Consider the following 19,903-nt stretch of genomic DNA (forward strand, 5'->3'; position numbering starts at 1 on the left):
CCAAGAGGAAAAAAAAAAAAGGATCAAACGTCAGATTTAGAATGAAAATCATACTTAGCAATATGCTGAAAACTCTTCAATCAGACTGCAAAAGCTTCAACTCCTTTTGCGCAGTTCATAGGAGACTGTGGGAGTGTTGGGCAGTTTTATCTGTCTCGGTTATTTGGGGTGCGGTTTCCGGGCGGGTGACACTCCCACTCCGTCCCGGACCTCGCCGGCGGAGCGGATCGCCAGTGGAGGAAGTTTGGGCGCTAGAGCGCGCCGTAGGCGGAGGGCTGCCGCCGCCGCCTTCCGTGCTGTATTGTGGGAGCGACGGCGAGATATTGTTTCCCTAGGGAGCGGCGATTTGTTTCTCTTCGTCAGCCGACGCGCTCGGGAGCAGGCGGGAAATGGCGGCTGCTCCCGACGTTGCGCGGAGCCGGTTCGTGGTGGTGGGCGGAGGAATCGCAGGGGTTACCTGCGCGGAGAAGGTAAGGGTCGCGGTACCCCGCCTCGCGCACGCGCGCGCTCTCCTTCAGCTGCCAATGGGCTCCCCCCCTCCCCTCCCGCCGCGCGGGGCCGGCTGCCGGGGCTTGCGCCGCGTTTGGCTTTGACCCTGGGCGTCGGTTTCGGTCCACTCGTGTCGGCTCCGGCGGGGGCAGGCGGGGTCACTTCAGCCCTTAAGGCTGGAGTTTGAGCCTCGGACGCCCGGAGGAGGCTTTTCGGTCTTGTGGCGTTATGGTAACTGCAGGGTGTAGGCAGGTTGATACACTAACTACGTAAGCATTCTCATTTGTACAGTACAATTACACCTTCTGCTCGTCCCTCCCGCTTTGTTACAAATATCTTGTATCTCTGAACACAACCAACCAACAGGGAACACAAAACCAACCCCGAACAAAATCAGCCCCAGGAGAACTGTGTTGTAACACAGCAATATTTATTTCTCTATATTTGTCTATAAATATTTCTGAAGAGGTTAAAAGGGTCCTGCGGCTAACCTTACAAGGCTTTACCGTTGCTTCATAAAAAGGGGACTGAAGCTTTGGAACGTGTCCGTGTGTTAGCTAAGGGAACAGAAACTTGAACTGCAGGCACTACTGCCTCTTACGGCCATGGAGGATTGCACTGTAGCTAAGGTAGAGGCTGATACTGTTCCTGAAAATCTCGTATTGAGACTCTTAAGACCAGACTGAAGGCTGTGGGGAGCAAAAAGGCATTTATGTATGGCTGGGTGCATGTCACGAAGTTCATGAATCGTGAGCAGGGTTTGGATACAGCCTTATGAAATATACATCAATACATACCTACTGCTTTGCCCCAAAACCTCTAACGTACTCATTAGTCTTTCAAAGCTCATGCTAATATAGGCAAATGTCTCTTCCTCACGCACTCTCCCATCCTCTGGCAAATTTTGGGGAAAGGGCTTCAAGAAAAATCACCCTGACTTGCGCCCTGATGCTCTGATGTTCTTCATCAGCCTGGTCCCTAACTGGCCCCGAGGTTTGTGCATGCTCAGAGAGGGGTGGACTCCTTAGTGAAACTCATAATTGTTTAGAAGACACTCTCTGTTATTTTTAACCTTAAAGAAAACTGCTTAGTTCACTATTTCTTACCTTTCCTTCTGTGATTCATCATCTCTTTATCCGAGGCCTACTCTTTTCCCAGTTGTATTCTGTGTTGCCTTAAACAAGCTAACAACTATGGTTTCTCTACTGTGCTCTAGTTACTTCATTTGCCTCCTCTGTTTCATGTGTATTTGTAAAGACTCATTTGTTTCATTCTTACTTTTACTTCGTTCAGTGTTTCTATTCTGTTTCATTTTCTACTTACATTTCTCCCCTTTTGAGGTTCATGAAGTAACCAAATACTTCCTGAGTCTCAATCTTAACATTAGCTTACCAGAAACTTGAAGGAGCACTGCATGCATTACTGTCCCTTGTAGCCACAGAGGCTTGTACTGCAGCTAAGGTGAAGGCTGATCTTTACATAAATATTGCTCTGTATTATAGTTTCATAGTTTCATTCAGGGTTGGAAGGGACCACAAGGATCATCTAGTTCCAACCCCCCTGCCACGGGCAGGGACACCCCACACTAGATCAGGCTGGACAGAGCCTCATCCAGCCTGCTCTTAAACACCCCCAGGGATGGGGCCTCGACCACCTCCCTGGACAACACATTCCAGGGTTTCACCACTCTCATGGTGAAGAACCTCCTCCTCACATCCAGCCTGAATCTCCCCACCTCCAGCTTCATTCCATTCCCCCTAGTCCTATCACTACCTGAGATCTTGACAAGTCCTTCCCCAGCCTTCCTGTAGGCCCCCTTCAGATACTGGAAGGCCACAATTAGGTCACCTGGGAGCCTTCTCTTCTGCAGACTGAACAGCCCCAACTCCTTCAGTCTGTCCTCATAGGAGAGGTGCTCCAGCCCTCTGATCATCCTTGTGGCCCTTCTCTGGACACACGTTCCAGCACCTCCACATCCCTCTTGTAATAGGGGCTCCAGAACTGGACACAGTACTCCAGGTGGGGTCTCACCAGGGCTGAGTAGAGGGGGAGGATCACCTCCCTCGACCTGCTAGCCACACTTCTCCTGATCCTGATTTATTGGATCCAACCTGGGGCTGTACACTCGTGGAGATTGTCCAATCTCTTCGGCTTTCCAAGAGCTCAACCTCTAAAAAGAAGTTTGCGCATTTTGTTTTCATTTCAATGTTTTTGGTTTTTAGAAGTGACTGTAGCTAGAAGTAACTATGTCCCTATAATGTGGAATAATATTATATGGGCAGTAGTTCAGTAAAGAATATCTCTACTTACTTAAAACTACAAAGTACTGTAGAGATGGTGTTTCAGATGCTTCTGTTCTCTGGTGAGGAAGTGATTCTTCATTTCTGACATTGTATAAACCACACAGTGAACAAAATACAAAAGATACTGATACTGTTCTCTGTGGAAGTGGTTCTACCATTCATTAGTTGGAAGAGTTTCTTCCATTTATTTATGGTTAATGTAAAATATGGTCTCTGGTACTACAGACACTTAAATGCTGTATTAGTATGTATAATCACTTAAGAGTTGAATAAACTATTCACATACTTAAGAGACGTATCTTTTTGTAGTTCCGAGAATAAGGCTTGGGTCAGTATTTAGTGTTTGTTTTACTGGATGTAATTTGGAATTGTATCAAATGGCTATGATGCTGTTTCACAGTACAGTTATTGCCAATATATACTGGATATCTGGAATCTTCAAGATTGCTATGAAGGGACTAAAATCTTTAAAACACTTTCTGCTGTGTTAGGGCCATGGAGTTTAGGCTTTGTTTGGGGCCTCTTTAGCTTGGATGAGACTGAGGGCTGACCTCATTCATGTATAAAGATGTGAAGAGCAGTGCAAGTAGGACAGAACCAGGCTCTGCTCAGTGATGTCCAATTACAGGATGCAGGGCAATGGGTGCAAGCTGGAGCAGAGGAAATGCCACAGGGACATAAGGAAAAACATTTTACTGTGGGGGTGACAGAGTCTGGGAGCAGGCTGCCCAGAGAGGCAGAGAGGTTGTGGAGAGCTTCCTTCTCTGGAGACATTCCAAACCTCTGTGATCTACTCTGGGTGATCCTGCTCTGGCAAGGGGGTTGGACTGGATGATCTTTCATGGTCCCTTACAAGCCCTAGCATTCTGTGATTTGTTTTCTTCCAAAACTCATAGAGTGCACCACTTGCTGCGTTATTGCACACATCTTACGCTCTTTCCTTTCTCTCACCTTTATATTTTTCCTAGAAAACCCAGATCAAATTGTTAAATAATGGCTGAGGCTTACCTTGTCACTTAGAACTGCAGGAAGCACATTTGGCAGAGTGCTTAGTAACACTCAGAAGATGATCATGAATTTATCACTTTAGTGAACATTTTAGTAGTAAATAGGAATCAGAATTTCCTCTGCCAGAATGGAATAGAATAAGAATAGAATAAGAATAGAATAGAATTAACCAGGTTGGAAGAGACCTTTGAAATCATTGAGTCCAACCTATCATCCAACACTATATAATCAACTAAACCATGGCACCAAGCACTCCATCCAGTCTCTTCCTAAACACTTCCAGTGATGATGACTCTACCACTGCTCTGGGCAGCACATTCCAATGGGCAATCACTCTTTCTGTGAAGAACTTCTTCCTAACATCCAGCCTAAACCTCCCCTGACACAGCTTGAGACTGTGTCCTCTTGTTCTGGTGCTGGTTGCCTAGGAGAAGAGACCAGACCCCACCTGGCTACAACCTCCCTTCAGGTAGTAGTAGACAGCAATAAGGTCTGCCCTGGGCCTCCTCTTCTCCAGGCTAAGCAACCCCAGCTCTCTGTCTCTCCTCATAAGGCTTCTGTTCCAAACCCCTCCCCAGCTTTGTTGCCCTTCTCTGGACACATTCCAGCAAGTCAACATCCTTCCTAAAGTGAGGGGCCCAGAACTGGACACAGGACTCAAGGTGTGGCCTAACCAGTGCTGAGTACAGGGGCAGAATGACCTCCCTGCTCCTGCTGGCCACACTGTTCCTGATAACAGGCCAGGATGCCATTTATGTGTGAATGAAATGAAATCTAGACTTTCCAGATTCTGTTCATGTCAGTCATTATCAGATTTCATCATCTTGAAGTAGTGGTTATCTAATAGGATTCTACAGAACTAATGTAGAAAGACCTGTTACTTTTCACCAATAATTTTATTAAGTCTTAAGTCAAAATCTATTGATAACTGTATTCACTCTTCATAATTTCTGTTTCTTTACCAGCTGGCCATGGACTTCCCATCAGAAGACATTTTTCTAATAACAGCTTCTCCAGTTATAAAAGCTGTAACAAACTTCAAACAGGTAAGAGATACTTATTCTTTCTTGTGGTAAGACCTCTTCAGAAGTTTGTAAATTGCCTTAGAATGTAATCTGGAAAATGCTTATGTTTGAAATTGTTTTCACATTAATGTGGTGTTAGTAGGACGGGTGAGATATTTTCACAGAATGGTAGGGGTTGGAGATCATTGAGTCCAGCCGCCCTGTCAAGGCAGGGTCACCTAGAGAAGGTCACACAGGAACACATCCAGGTGGGTTTTGAATGTCTGCAGAGATGAAGACCCCACCACCTCGCTGGGCAGCCTGTTCAGGGCTCCAAGATCCTTAAATTAAAGAAGTTGTTTAGATGGATCTTCTTATGTTCAGGTCTGTGCCCGTAACCCCTTCTCCTGTCACTGGGCATCACTGCAAAAAGACTGATCCCATCCTCCTGACCCCTGCCCTTGAAGTATTGATCACCATTGATGAGATTCCCCGCTCAGTTTGCTTTTTTCAAGACTAAAACCACCCAATTCTCTCAGCCATTCCTCATAAGGGAGATGTTCCAGTCCCTTCAGCATCTTTCTAGCCCTTTGCTGTACCCTCTCCATCAAGTCCCTGTCCTTCTTGAACTGGGGAGCCCAGAATTGGATACAATGTACCAGATGTGGCCTTACCAGGGCTGAATAGAGGTGGAGGAGAAACTCCCCTGACCTGGCCACACCCCAGGATGCAACTGGCCTTCTTGACCACAAGGGCACGTTGCTGGTTCATGATCGTGCTGCTGTCCACCAGGACTCTGGAGTCTGTTTCCCCAGAGCTGCTTTTTATGAAAGAGTAGTTAAAAGATACTGAAAAATTGATTTCCAGCCATTGGCAGCTTGGTTTTCATCTTGCTGAACACAGGGCATGGCCTGTTAGGTTTGCAGTGATTGCAGTGTTTTACCTCATGTGTTATGCATGAGTGAGAACAGTACCCTCAAGCAACCTTACCATGCTGCTGAAAAACTACAGAATGTTACTATGTCTCAACAGGAAGTTTATGAACTTTCTGAAATCCTTCTACCTCTCAAGGTTGTGAACAAAAATGTTGCAGAGTGTTTAAAGTGTTCCTGGATTTTAATGAACAGGAATTAAAGATCATTGTTTACTGCTGCCAAATTAATTGCTATGGTCGAACTGCACAGTAGCCTAAGGCAGGAAACAGGTGCCTGGCTGAATGCAGAACTTCAGTATTTCTTAATCCCACTACAAAAATCCCAAGTCCTGATTCCTGAGAATTACAACAGCAACAGAGGTGGCAGAAAACTACTAGCAGGTGCAGATGGATAAACTCAGAGATAACTCTGTGCTTTAACAAGAGAGATCTTCTTCCAAGGCCTATGATACCTTATCCTATTTGCAATGGAGTCAAAAGGCCTGATGTTTTTCTTTGGTATATTCCAACTGAAAAGAAAAAGAAAGAAAAAATATATTAAGAGAGAGCTAAATCATTAATATTTTGAATACTTCTATTTTTCTTGTAGGTCTCCAAAACACTTGAGGAATTTGATGTAGAAGAGCAACCAAGTTCTCTATTAGAAAAGCGATATCCCAATATTAAAGTTATACAGTTTGGAGTAAAACAGTTGAAAAGTGATGAACATGTAAGGAAACTTCTTTTTTACTTTTATGTGTTGTTTTTTTTTTCCCCCAAAATGATTTATTAAAAAACTAATCTAAGAAACAGATGAAAGTTTGGGATGTTAAATTCTGTTAAGGAATATTCTGGCCATTCAAGTGTTAAGATGCCAGATTACGAGAGAATACTTCCTAACTTCAATTTTACTTACCACTTACACTGTTGTTCAAGTACAGATATATGGGGGGGGGATTTTAGATTTAAAGAGACTTATTAATTAAGAAACTGTATCTCTTAGATCTAAATATTTGATACCTTAGAGATACGACACTGGTTAGGAACTGGCTGGAGGGCCAAGCCCAGAGAGTGGTGGTGAATGGTGCCACATCCAGCTGGCAGCCAGGCACTAGTGGTGTCCCCTAGGGATCAGTGCTGGGCCCCATCCTCTTTAATATCTTCATTGATGATCTGGATGAGGGGGTTGAGTCAGTCATCAGAAAATTTGCAGATGACACCAAGTTGGGAGCAGATGTTGATCTGTTAGAGGGCAGAAGGGCTCGACCGACTGGACAGATAGGCAGAGTCCAATGGAATGTCATTCAACAAGTCCAAGTGCTGGGTGCTGCACTTTGGCCACAGCAACCCCATGCAGAGCTACAAGCTGGGGTCAGAGTGGCTGGAGAGCTGCCAAACAGAGAGGGACCTGGGGGTGCTGATTGACAGCTGCCTAAACATGAGCCAGCAGTGTGCCCAGGTGGCCAAGAGGGCCAATGGCATCCTGGCCTGCATCAAGGATAGTGTGGCCAGCAGGAGCAGGAAAGTCATTGTGCCCCTGTACACTGCACTGGTTAGGCCATACCTTGAGTACTGTGTCCAGTTCTGGGCCCCTCAGTTTAAGAAGGACATTGAGACACTTGGAACGTGTCCAGAGAAGGGCAACAAGGCTGGGGAGAGGCTTTGAGCACAAGCCCTATGAGAAGAGGCTGAGGGAGCTGGGGTTGTTTAGCCTGGAGAAGAGGAGGCTCGGGAGACCTTATTGCTCTCTACAAGTACCTGAAGGGGGGTTGTAGACAGGCAGAGGTTGGTCTCTTCTCCCAGGCAACCAGCACCAGAACAAGGGGACACAGTCTCAAGTTGCGCCAGGGGAAGTTTAGGCTCAAAGTGAGGAGAAAGTTCTTCACTGAGAGAGTCGTTCACAATTGGAATGGGCTGCCCAGGGAGGTGGTGGAGTCACCATCCCTGGAGATGTTCAAGAGGCGATTGGACGTGGCACTTGGTGCCATGGTCTAGTCATGAGGTCTGTGGTGACAGGTTGGACTTGATGATCTTTGAGGTCTCTTCCAACCTTGGTGATACTGTGATACTGTGAATACCTGATTGGCATAGGAGGGAAAACAGTCAGTGAAACTAATCCTGTATATCAGTGTAGGTATCTGAATGTTTCTGCAGCCCTTGGTTGAAGATCTGTCAGATTCCTGAGCTACTGTTTGTTGCTACAGAGCAAAATATTAGAATGTCATGATAGGAAAAAAATGAATTCTTGAAGGAACCAACATTTCCACCTTTTTATCTTTCTTTGTAGCAGGAGATAGGCTGCAACTATGAACATTGTACAGTATCTAGAGATCCTTGTCACCATCTGTTTCAACTCAACATATTATTTCTCACTTTGGCATGATCAGAAACTCACATTCAGATCCAAAAACTGGGTTTGCTCACTTTAAGTCACAGAGATATGATTCCAGTTAGATTCTGCTGATATTCTGAATGCAATGACATTCTCGTGTCATTACTTTAATGGTGTAGAATAGAATAGAATAGACCAGACCAGACCAGACCAGACCAGGTTGGAAGAGACCTTCAAGATCATCACGTCCAACCTATCATCCAATACTATCTAATCAACTAAACCATGCAACCAAGCACCCTGTCAAGTCTCCTGAACACCTCCAGTGATGGTGACTCCACCACCTCCTTGGGCAGCCCATTCCAATGGGCAATCACTCTCTCTGTAGAACTTCCTCCTAACCTCCAGCCTAAACCTCCCCTGGCACAGCCTGAGACTGTGTCCTCTTGTTCTGGTACTGGTTGCCTGGGAGAAGAGACCAATCTCTGCCTGTCCAGAACCTCCTTTAAGGTAGTTGTAGAGAGTGATAAGGTCACCCCTGAGTCTCCTCTTCTCCAGGCTAAGCAACCCCAGCTCCCTCAGCCTCTCCTCACAGGGCTTGTGTTCCAAGCCCCTCACCAACTTTGTTGCCCTTCTGTGGACATGCTCCAGCAAGTCAACATCCTTCCTAAACTGAGGGGCCCAGAACTGGACACAGTACTCGAGGTGTGGCCTAAAAAGTGCAGAGTACAGGGGCAGAATGACCTCCCTGCTCCTGCTGGCCACACTGTTCCTGATGCAGGCCAGGATGCCATTGGCCTTCTTGGCTGCCTGGGCACACTGCAGGCTCATGTTCAGCCTACCATTGACCAGTTCAGGTTTACCTCTGTGGACATAAATATTTGTTGTATATGGAAAACCACTATAATCTATTTGTACTCTATAGTGCAAACCCACTATAAACTATTTAACTTCTGGTTTGGAATACAACAAATGAAGTCACAGAGTGTTAAAATGTAAGCATTACCTGTTACACAGTGATGTAGCTTGTGTATGCCTGCCCATCTTCTTTAGCCAAGAATGGAATTTGCAGTCCTTGTGAAGGGTATTTTAGCCTGTGCCTGGTTAGCTCATGTTGTTGTTGAAACGTTTGGAATGAGATTCTTAATTGCTAAGGCATAGTAGTGTATAGGTTTGGATCTCTGAATGGTGTGGGACACAGCCAGTGAGTACAGAGTGCCACCATGTGGTCATCTTTCTTTCATCTGCCTTCATGTGCGCTTCAGTTTTATCAGTCATATAATGTCATCTGCTTAGGCTTGTAAGTAATGCAAATGAATGACAGTGAAGGCTTGCTTTCCAAGTAGCCAGTGACAGCTCTGAATAGCTGCAAAACGCTGTGACGTAAAGGGGAAAATGATGCTGATGTTCTCTTGGATGTCTCCAGTAGCTTTTTTTTTTCCTTTGAATGTTAACAGAAAGTTCTCACTGAAGATGGGAAAGAATATATATATGACAAACTTTGCCTGTGTGCTGGAGCAAAGCCAAAATTAATTTTGGAAGGGAATCCTTATGTATTAGGAATCCGGGATACTGACAGCGCAGAGGTAAATGTTTTGAACATAGTAAGCTAATAGAATATTAAGTGTGTGATATTCTTGCTTCTGATGCAAAATACTAAACATGATTATTGAGTGAAATGGAGAAGCATGAGATTATAGTTGTTATTACATATCCTTAAATAGGAACCCTTGCAGTAGCAGAGAAAGAGCCTTAAAATGCCATTAAATTAATTAATTAAGTAGTAATTAAATTTAGGAAGTTCATGGCTAGTTCACAGACACTACTTCTAAAATGATCATCTAGAATAAATGGTATTCTTCTGACCTCCAGGCAGAGGCCAGTCTGAAAACATAAACATGAAGTAGACAGCACCATCAGAAGTTGTATCTGGTGCATGGTACAAAAGGCTGCTTCTTACAGTTAAAAGCTACTGAAGGACTTTTTTCTGTTTCTACCTCATCTTACAGAAACAGGTACAGAGGTTTTCACATGAGCAGTGACTTCACAGACTAGAGCCTTAGCTTGGAAGTGCAATGTGAGGTTTTGCTGCTATAAGTCATCAGTGTTAGAGGAGGAATGGTGAAAGTGAACCCTGCTTCTCCATAATGTAAGAGCTGTAATTCATCAAATGAAATTTGACCTTGAGAATGAACAAGGAGTAACTTTTTCAAGCAAACTGAAGCAAAACTATGAAATTGTTGTGGGTGTTACAACTTTACCTGAGTTTAAAAAAAAAGTAAATAGAAGGAGAAAGAAACAAACACACACAAAAAAGACAGTTTTGGATAAATTTCTCTTGTCTGAAGAGAATGATGCCACCTGAGCGGTGCTCAGGACAGCATTGCCATGTGTTTGTTGCCTTCTGGATGAGCATCCACTGTTGGCCATGGGGAAAGAGTAGACTGATAGCAGGCTATCACTTGTCAAAACTGATGTTGACCTTTGAATGAGGCTGGAAGTCCTTGTTTCTTTTTGTTTGTTTTTAATGGTGATTGGTTGCATTCACCAGTCCCCTCTGATACAACTTCAGTGTCCTTCTTTGAAGGGCTTGAAGCACTACAGTTTCCCTCCTCTGCAGAGTTTAGGTTCTGTAACACAATTAGGTAAACTGAAAGTGTGGGTGAACGTATTTTTACAGTTGCAATCGCTGGTCTGATTGTCATGGTTCTTGATTTCTTTGAAAGCAGATCCTTGAAGTGGTTATACTATGATCTAAAAATGCTGCCTTGGCTGTATTTTCTTAGTTTTGGTTTTATTTCCTCTCACCCCTAAGGTGAAATTTAGATGAGATTTGGAGACTTGTTTCTCTTGAGAAGTTTTTTGCACAAATGAACCTGTTCCTCAAATTCCTGATTTCTGATCATCAGTTTCTGTTTTTTTCCTCAACTTCTCTATCTTTGCTTTTTTTGCCATTACACAAATTCCTGTGAAAGCTATGCAAGTTGTGGTAAAACTGGATTAATAGAGAGCACAATGCTAATGGTCACAGAGAAGTCTCTTGGATTCTATTAACACTCACTTGAATTGGCTTAAATGCAGTTTCTTAACTTCTCCTGTCTCAGCTGAAGACTTATAAGGCTATATCAATAACTTCCTCCCTTCCACAGCTCTCGTTAGCTTCTGTAACAGACCTTAGCATAAGTAAATGTGTGTCATTGGTCTGAGAAATTCAAAGAAAGAAGACTAAGAGGGTAAGAAAACACTGAAAAGGATATAGTTGATGAGTGTGAAGAAACATATGATGTAGGTTGTTTGACTTTTTTGCTTTCTTTTAATGCAGGCTTTTCAGAAGAATTTGGCTCGAGCTGAGAGAATAGTAGTGGTAGGAAATGGTGGGATTGCACTCGAGTTAGTGTAAGTAAACAACCAAGTTTTAAAGGTACAGATGGAAATAGAATCTTTAACAATGCAACCTTAAGTCTAGTCTGGATGACTTTGGGGGAAGGTTCACCTACAAAAGTGTAGCTTTAAGGCATTTAGTTGGAAAATTGATTAAAATCATTTTTTTCAAGTACAGTGGTGCTTACTGATGCATCAGAAGCAGCTTTGACACATAGATATTGAGAACACGCAGCGGTTTTGTGATCTGGCACCAACAGATTGCTGTTAAGACTATCCAGGGCAATATTTAAGTTGCAAAATTTGATTTCTGGAGACAGAAGGTGTAATGGGAATGAAGAGGCAGCTTGTCTTGCACTCAGCCTCATTTGACAGCTTTTGAAGCGTCTGACACATCCTTTGTCGAAAGTAGGATACTGAGCCATGTGGTCCTGCAGTCTTTAGATTATAGAACCACCTGTACTATGCAATTATGTGGTCTTGGTTTGCATTGCAGGCATTCACTTTCTCACTTGCACTAAATTGTCCTCTCCGTGTCTCTACTAGTTCATCTAGCAGGTAGTGCAAACAAGACCCAAATGCTTGTTGTAAGCAGTGGGAGCAGTGGCCAAGCTGGCAAAAAATGCACTTTTTTTTTCTTTCTGTTGTTGTGGAAAGCTGGAAATACTAAGTAGAATTATTATGATTTTGATCTGCCTTCTCTCACCTCCTACCCCAGCTCAGTAAAGGTTGTGCTGGTGAGAAATTACGACCTGTCAGCTTGAAGAGGTGCTTGGTTTTGTTTGTTTCAATGGGTTCCTGATGTAAATATTTAGAAGCAGTGGTGAATTTGTTAGCTTTAAAAGTAGCAGATTGTATATTTCCAGCTTTTTGGAATGAAACCTGGCATGCTTCTAGTTGTGTTGCTTAGAGTCAGAATCCTTTTTGTGTAGCTTGTCACTTCATGCATTGTTTAAATGTCCACAGGTATGAAATTCAAGGCTGTGAAGTCATCTGGGCTATCAAAGACAAAGCCATTGGGAACACCTTTTTTGATGCAGGAGCAGCTGAATTTCTCATTCCAAAGCTAACTGCTGAAAACCAAGAGACTCCAATTGAGTGCAAAAGAACCAAGTATACAATGGAAGGTAGGATGTTCTAGTCTCCTAACACTGCAGCAGCAGCATTAAATATCAAAGGCAGTTAATTTAGCAGACCATAAATAAGGTTGGTTGTTGCCATCAACAGCATTTCATTCTTTAATAAAAACAGAAGAAGGTGATCTAAAAATCCATCCAGAATTTCTGTAGATGCCTGACAGCATGTAATACAGTTACCTAGGAACTGCAACAGATGTGTTTATAGCTGTGCCAAGTTTGCATTTCATTTCCTGTATTCAATCTACTGTAATGTTTTAATAGTTCATCTGACATGTCAGGAAGGAGTTCTCCTATAACCTACTGGAGGACCAGGTGAAACCTCACAGGATGTTACTACAGGTGCAGTGAGACTACAGTTTTATAGTAACAACAGCTAGCTAGAAATGCATGAACAGACATTACACAAACAGATTTATGACCAAAATAACAACAAACAAGAAGAACGTGGCTCTAAACTGCTGGTTGGAAGAATAAACTGCAAAAGAGTCAGCCTAAGCATCACAAAAGAGTACCCAAAGTTCTTCATTTCCATCATTCTCTGTTAGAATTGGCACTTTGGTGCAATGGAGGGGACAGTGCATATATGCCAGCAGACAGACATCACTTTTGGTATGAGCAGTGATATTAAGCAGCTGAGTCTGCAGTGGCATGCTTGTTTCAAAGAAGAGTGAAGTCATGAGATGCATCAAGTCAAAAGGTGTTTAAAAATAGTGGCTTGGAGATAATTTGTCTGCAAATCAATGTGGTTTTTCTTGTGGGGAATACACACTTTTGTCAGCCCTTTGGGCAACCAGATCTATTTCTCTTAATTGAGTCCTTGTTCTGAATTCTGCAGGCAATGAAGGATGCACACCAAATCTGACACTGCTTATCTCTTTCCTTCAGGAAGTGATGAAAAAGAAAGACCTATAGCAGCATCTGACAAACCAGGCAGTGCCTTAGGCCCTGATTGGCATGAGGGCTTAGATCTTAAAGGAACTAAAGAGGTATGGTTATAATCTTGCTTACACATTTGTTCAAATGTTGCTTTAAGTGGGTAAGGTTGAGAAAACTTGAAATGTCACATTCAGCATTATTAGACCCCCAAAAAAAACAGAAAAAGGGGGCTAGTCAATTCCACTGGCATGGCTTAGCTCTTCAGATTGTAACACAAATACTGGTTTGATGTTTCTGGAGAACTGGTGTCAGCCTTAGCTTTAACCAGAAGCAGTGGCACCTTCGTTGGGCTGATTTTAGCAGCCATATCCATGTTTTCTTATATGAAAAAACAGAGCACAGTAGAATTTGTACAGAGGTAACAGAGAACATCAGTTTCTTGTCACAGATGATAATAAAATGCAAAATCAGCGGTGGACATGAGCACTGTGAAGAGTTTCATGCTTAAAATAAAGCAAAAATCCTCTTATTTCATCGGGTTTTTTAATGAGGTTTTCATCTATTAATTTCTGAGCTGTTAGGGGTTTACATCTGCTGCATGCAGTTAACTAAAAAAGACCTTTCAAACGTGATCAGCCCTAGATTTGGCAGAAGTGGCTTTACAATACCCAGTAAAGAATGTTTAGGGTATTCAGCAGATGAATGGATGGTGTTTTGACTGGTGAAGGTTGTGGAAAAGTTTGTGTAGTGGAGAATGAAATAGCTCAAGGCCTGAACCAACAAATAGTTCAGAGAAATGGGTAACCTTCCAGTTCAAGCTCAGAATAGGAGTGGTTGCAACACAGGTTGGGGGAGCAAAATATATTTTCTTTTTACAGCCTTTAGAACATAAAGTTACAGTTACCAGAATGCAATCTGTGAGGGGAAAAGTGAGGGATTTGAATTCCTGAAAGATAGAAAGGATGAGTATTCTCTTCCTGTAAACTCAGGAGAACTTGATACCTAGATTGTCTTGGGATTTCAGGGACCATCTACTGAAAAAGCAGGGAAATCACCACTTGCTCTTGTTAGATCTGTGCCACAAAAGGAAAAGGAGCTTGGCTAATGTGTTCGCTTTAGGATGGAATGGGGGCAGGTCCACTCACGACCTTCCCATTAAGGGTCTGATGCACTACCAACTGAACCACCTGAGGGGCATTGCTCAGCTCCCCTCTGGGGCTGCTCTGCTTCAGGCTCTCAGCCGCAGGGCTCTCAGCCTTTGCTCCTCCCAGCACTGCTCCAGGCCCCTCAGCAGCTTTGCAGCCTCCCCTGGACTCTCTCCAGCAGTTCTCTGTCTCTCTTGAACTGGGGAGCCCAGCTCAGGGCGGAACAGATGCCCGGTTACCATTTACATGCTCACCAACAATAATTTAGTCCCACAGCCACCATGGGCAGTGAACTCACCTTTCAGATGAGGAGTCTTATCAAAAGCTAAATCCTGAAAGGAAAGACTCATGGAAGGAAAAGGGAAGAGCTCCTAAAAGGGAAAGGGAAAGGACTCCTACAAGGGAAAGGAAAGGACTCCTAAAAGGGAAAGGAAAAGGACTCCTAAAAGGGAAAGGAAAGGACTCCTAAAAGGAAAAGGAAAGGACTATTATAAACTGATCATTCTGTTTACAATTTTGTCCATCTTTCTTTAGTTTTCTCATAAAGTACATATTGAAATACTGTGTGAAGTAAAGAAAATACACCTGCAGCAAGAATTTCTACAACTGCAGCAGACTTCTTTGGCTTTTCCTAAGGAAGGACAAAAAGCAGAACCAGATGAGGGTAGGTAGCAATGCTCATTAGATGATGTTGAAGATAAAGCAGTGCTGGAGCATGCTTGATCTTGCTTGCTGGTTTAGAGCAAAGACAGATCTAGAAAATAAATCTCTTATTTCTAGAAATTAACTGGAGGTTGAGCAGTTTCTAGTAGTTGAGAATGTGATTTATGGGCTGCAATTAAATTACAAAATGTTAGGAGTCAGGCTCTTTTCCCACAGTCACTCAAATCCCATATGCAGAATATTCCCTCCTTGTGATAGTCTAATAAAATCATTTACTAACAGTGAAGTTAAACAGAAGCAAAAAACATTTAGTGCCAAAACTGAAGTAATCCTTCAAAGAAAGTAGAAGAAAATACTGAGTGTTTCATGAACAGTTGTATCTGTAAGTTCCACTGAATGAAAATTAGTATTAAAGTCCTGTTTTAATAGCCAGTTACTTCCAGCATAACATCCTTGGAAGCCAGATCTTTGATCACAGAATGTGCTAGGAATGGACCACCCGTGGACCACCACGGACAGGGATGCTGGCCTTGAACACCCTCAAGGAGGAGGCATCCCCAACCTCCCTGGGCAGCCTGTTCCAGAATCTTTTTGCTTCCATGGCATTTCCTCTGTATCTGTAAATTTACAGATGTAAAAGAGTATTTTGCAATTGCATAGTTCAGAGAACATCCCAAAGATCTGAAGTAGTGGTAGGACATGGTATTTTTTCCCCCTACCAATGAGGGTCTTTGAGGAAAATCCCAGAGACAGTTAACAGCAAGACATGGGGCAAAGCTCCAAAATCTCATGTTTTACTAGTCCTGGAATGAAGGTGAGGAATGTGATAGGTAACCTCTTTTTCTTCTTTTGTAATTTCTATTTCCCCTACCTAATCAGTTCAATGCATTTCTTTTTAGTTAATATCTTGATATATTAAAGACATAATTAATAATATTAATAACTTCTGTTGATTACATTCTCAGGGCAAAATTTTCCCCTTTTTCAGTTCTGTGGCCTGTATATGTGGAATTAACTAATGGCAACATTTATGGATGCAATTTCATTGTCAGTGCAACTGGAGTCATGCCAAATGTTAAACCATTTCTTGATGGCAATGATGTAAGTATACTGATTTCTTTCAGAGTTTAAGTTGGGTTGTAAGTCAGTTGAAATTAAGTGTCTTCAGCTGATTTATGCTTGTATTCTGACATGAAACATTTGTACAGCATTTCAAAATGGCTGCCCAGGCAGGTGGTGGAGTCACCATCATTGGAGGTGTTCAGGAGGAGACTTGATAGGGTGCTTGGTTGCATGGGTTAGTTGATTAGGTGGTGTTGGATGATAGGTTGGACACGATGATCTTGAAGGTCTCTTCCAACCTGGTTTATTCTATTCTATTCTAATATAAGGCAGGTGTGACCTCACATGGAGTACTGTGTCTAGCTCTGGTGCCTTCAACACAAGAAGGACCTGGACCTGATGGAGCAGGTCCAGAAGTGAGCCATGAAAATTATTAAAGAGCTAGAACACCTCTGCTGCAAGGACAGGCTGAGGGAGATGGGGTTCAGCCTGGAGAGGAATAGGCTCTGGGGAGACCTTAAGGCAGCTTTCTGGTACCCGAAGGGGGCCTAAAGAAGGCTGCAGAGGGACTGTTTGCAAAGGTCTGCAGTAATAGGACAAGAGGCAATGGTTTGAAGTGACAGAAGATTTAGATTGGATGTTAGGAACAAGTTCTTTGCCAGGTGGGTGCTGGAACACTGCAAGAGGTTGCTGAGGGAGGTAGCTGAGGCCCCGTCCCTTGAGATATTCACGATCAGGCTTGATAGGGCTCTGGGCAGCCTGATCTAGTAGAGAATGTCCCTGTTCATGGCAGGGGAGTTGGGACTAGATTACCTTTGGAAGTCCTTCTAACCCAAACCATTCTATGAGTCCATGTTTTGATTAAGCAGAATAGTGAATTTACTAAACTTTTTTAGAAGTCTGCCTTTACAAAGTAACAGATGACTGCTTAACATGGATCAAGTGGAATTACTTGGTTTAAATGGTTATTTTTCTTGCTGCTGATCTGTGCAAATACTTTAGTTTGCCATAGGTGAAGATGGAGGTCTGAAAGTGGATAAACACATGCACACATCCCTGCCAGATACATACGCGGCTGGGGATATCTGCACAGCATCGTGGGAACCGAGTCCAGTGTGGCATCAGGTAAACCCAAACACAGGAGCTCAGCAGTGGTCTGATCTACAAAGTAAATCATCGTGCACTGCTATGGAGGCAGGAGATAAAGAAGTGTCATTGAGGCAGGAACTGATAAACAGCTCTAGAGCCTTCAACACAGGGACATGGACCTGTTGGAGTGGGTCCAGAGGAGGGCCATGAAAATGACTGAGGGGCTGGTACACCTCTCCAAGGACAGGGTGAGGGAACTGGGCATGTTCAGCCTAGAGAACAGAAAGCTCCAGGGAGACCTAACAGTGGCCTTCAGTACCTGAAGGAGGCCTACAGGAAGGCTGCAGAGGGACTTTGTCCAAAGGCCTGCAGTGACAGGGCAAGGGGCAATGGTTTGAAATTACAGGAGATTTAGTTTGATGTCAGGAACAACTTCTGCACCATGAAGGTGGTGGAACACTGGAACAGGTTGCCCAGGGAGGTATTTGAGGCCCCATCCCTGGACATATTCAAGGTGAGGCTCAACAGGGCTCTGGGCAGCCTGATCTGGTGGAGGATGTTTCTGCTGACTGCAGTGGGGCTGGACTAGATGACCTGTGGAGGCCCCTTCCAACCCAAACTGTGCTGTGATTCTATAATCCCAGGTGTGTTAATGGCAAGCACCTCCCTTTCTGGCTGAAAGCTGGGTGCAATGCAAATCCATTGTATGCCCTGCTGAGAGCTGTGAGTGTGGGGCACTGCACACTGACACAGATCTGTGCTTGTAAAGTCTTCTAATGGTGTTTTTTTTCAGATGAGACTGTGGACTCAAGCCAGGCAGATGGGATGGTATGCAGCAAAATGCATGGCTGCAGATACTTTAGGGGAATCTATTGATATGGATTTCTGCTTTGAACTGTTTGCTCATGTTACAAAGTTTTTCAATTACAAGGTAAAGTCCAATAGTGTTAAACTATGGAATAACACAGAGTGCTGTTTGTATCCCCTTGCTAATACTGAGCAGATGCTTTAATGAGAACAAACCAGTTTGCACTGTATAATATTCTTAGTTTAGATTTTCTCCATTCATACTAACTTTGAGTGCTGACCCTGAAGAGAGACATGACAAATCTTATTTGGTGACTGACAACTGATCTGCTTTGCAGCTTTGTATTGCTCATTTCAGTTCATTTCTGTTCATGGATAAATTCCACACATTTAAGCATGCTCTCTGGGTCATTACTGGGGGTTGTGAATGGTATTTCAAGATGAAGATTTTAAATACTCTGGAGGGGGGAGGGGATAGTCCCCAGGGACAAAGGGTTCCCTGTTTGTATTTATCTTTTAAAGCTTAGAACTGTTATCAACAGAAACACTAAAAGCCACTGCAGCATTCTTATGAGTGCTTTTTCTTTTCTCTTCTGTTAGGTGGTGGTTTTGGGAAAATACAATGCTCAAGGCTTGGGTTTAGACCATGAACTGATGCTGAGGTGTACCAAAGGACAAGAGTACGTTAAAGTGGTGATGCAGAATGGCAGAATGATGGGAGCTGTGCTCATAGGTGAAACAGACCTGGAAGAAACCTTTGAAAACTTAATTTTAAATCAGATGGACCTTTCAGCCTATGGTGAAGATCTCCTCAATCCAGATATTGATATAGAAGATTATTTTGATTGAATGAAACCCCATTGCCCTTTTGTGTAGTGTTTTGACAAAGAGTGTCTTATAAAGCCCTTTCCTCAAGATTACAGAAATGAGAGATAAATGCACTCCTTAAGATCCTGTGTTGATCTTGTCAAGACTGGCTGGCACCCTCAGTGTAGAAATGCAGCAACAAAAGCAAGTGGATGAGTGTTGGCAAAGAAGTTTCATCTACATTAGATGAGTCTATGAGAACAGAGCTGCAAAAGTCTTAAAAAGTGGCCTTTACAGTGCTGTTAAGACAGGACTGCAGCCACCTGAATGTGAGGCAGCCGTCACTCTTCAAAGTAAATAAAACATGTTAAATCCTCTGTCAGCATCATAGCTCACTTCTTCCCCATGCAGACTTCACCTGCCATGGTTAGTAGAGCCCTGTTTACCCATGGCTCACTAGTGTGCAAGTTCCTTACATCAGCCAGTGAGCTGGGATGCCTTGAAGTGATGGTGCTGCCTTTACCTGCCTCAACTTACCTCCAGAGTTGGGTGGTGTCGGCATGGGCTAGGATAGGAAAGCCCTTGCTTCCTAAACCCAGTGGCTCAGGAGAACATTTAGAAGGTAGCCATGCAATGGGGTACCATTGCACCCTGCCACTGCTCAAACCTGTGAGTACCTGCCACATGTTTCAAGACTCCTGTTTCAGCTAATCCTGTACAATTGCTGTGAAGCTAACTCAGACTAACAGAGGATACCTTTAGGACAGAGGGCATTCAGAGCTCTCACTACCTGGAATGGGGCCTGCAAATAGATGGCAAGATGAATGCTTTAGCTGTTTGGGGGAGGATTGTGTGTTTATTTCTCAAATAAATATATTTTCTACT

General features: G+C 43.4%; 1 protein-coding gene across 3 annotated transcripts; it reads left to right on the top strand.

Annotated features, from left to right (window-relative positions):
- The first annotated feature begins 299 nt into the window (after positions 1 to 299).
- On the top strand, positions 300 to 19,901 carry PYROXD1 (pyridine nucleotide-disulphide oxidoreductase domain 1). 3 transcript variants are annotated; one of them, XM_068141918.1, is made up of 12 exons: positions 300 to 470; positions 4,766 to 4,846; positions 6,328 to 6,447; positions 9,507 to 9,635; positions 11,372 to 11,445; positions 12,397 to 12,557; positions 13,455 to 13,555; positions 15,125 to 15,254; positions 16,242 to 16,354; positions 17,318 to 17,440; positions 18,198 to 18,335; positions 18,812 to 19,901. In XM_068141918.1, the coding sequence occupies exons 1-12, from the start codon at positions 390 to 392 to the stop codon at positions 19,058 to 19,060; spliced, it is 1,500 nt and encodes a 499-aa protein (XP_067998019.1). In that variant the 5' UTR covers positions 300 to 389; the 3' UTR covers positions 19,061 to 19,901. The 3 variants fall into 3 exon arrangements, with proteins under 3 accessions (XP_067998019.1, XP_067998020.1, XP_067998021.1); XM_068141919.1 differs by lacking the exon at positions 6,328 to 6,447; XM_068141920.1 differs by lacking the exons at positions 300 to 470; positions 4,766 to 4,846; positions 6,328 to 6,447; positions 9,507 to 9,635; positions 11,372 to 11,445 and having other exon boundaries at positions 12,469 to 12,557; positions 13,405 to 13,555.
- The last annotated feature ends 2 nt before the right edge of the window (positions 19,902 to 19,903 follow it).

This window comes from Melanerpes formicivorus, unplaced genomic scaffold, assembly GCF_026170545.1.
Source record: "Melanerpes formicivorus ecotype bairdi unplaced genomic scaffold, bMelFor1.0.p_v2 SCAF_8, whole genome shotgun sequence".
NCBI classification, from domain to species: domain Eukaryota; kingdom Metazoa; phylum Chordata; class Aves; order Piciformes; family Picidae; genus Melanerpes; species Melanerpes formicivorus.

Excerpts from the sequence above, each read along its gene's own strand:
- PYROXD1 (XM_068141918.1), top strand. The coding sequence starts at position 390 with ATGGCGGCTGCTCCCGACGTTGCGCGGAGCCGGTTCGTGGTGGTGGGC. Across the intron at positions 17,441-18,197 it reads CGAGTCCAGTGTGGCATCAG|ATGAGACTGTGGACTCAAGC; the intron begins GTAAACCCAAAC and ends GTTTTTTTTCAG. Across the intron at positions 18,336-18,811 it reads CAAAGTTTTTCAATTACAAG|GTGGTGGTTTTGGGAAAATA; the intron begins GTAAAGTCCAAT and ends CTCTTCTGTTAG.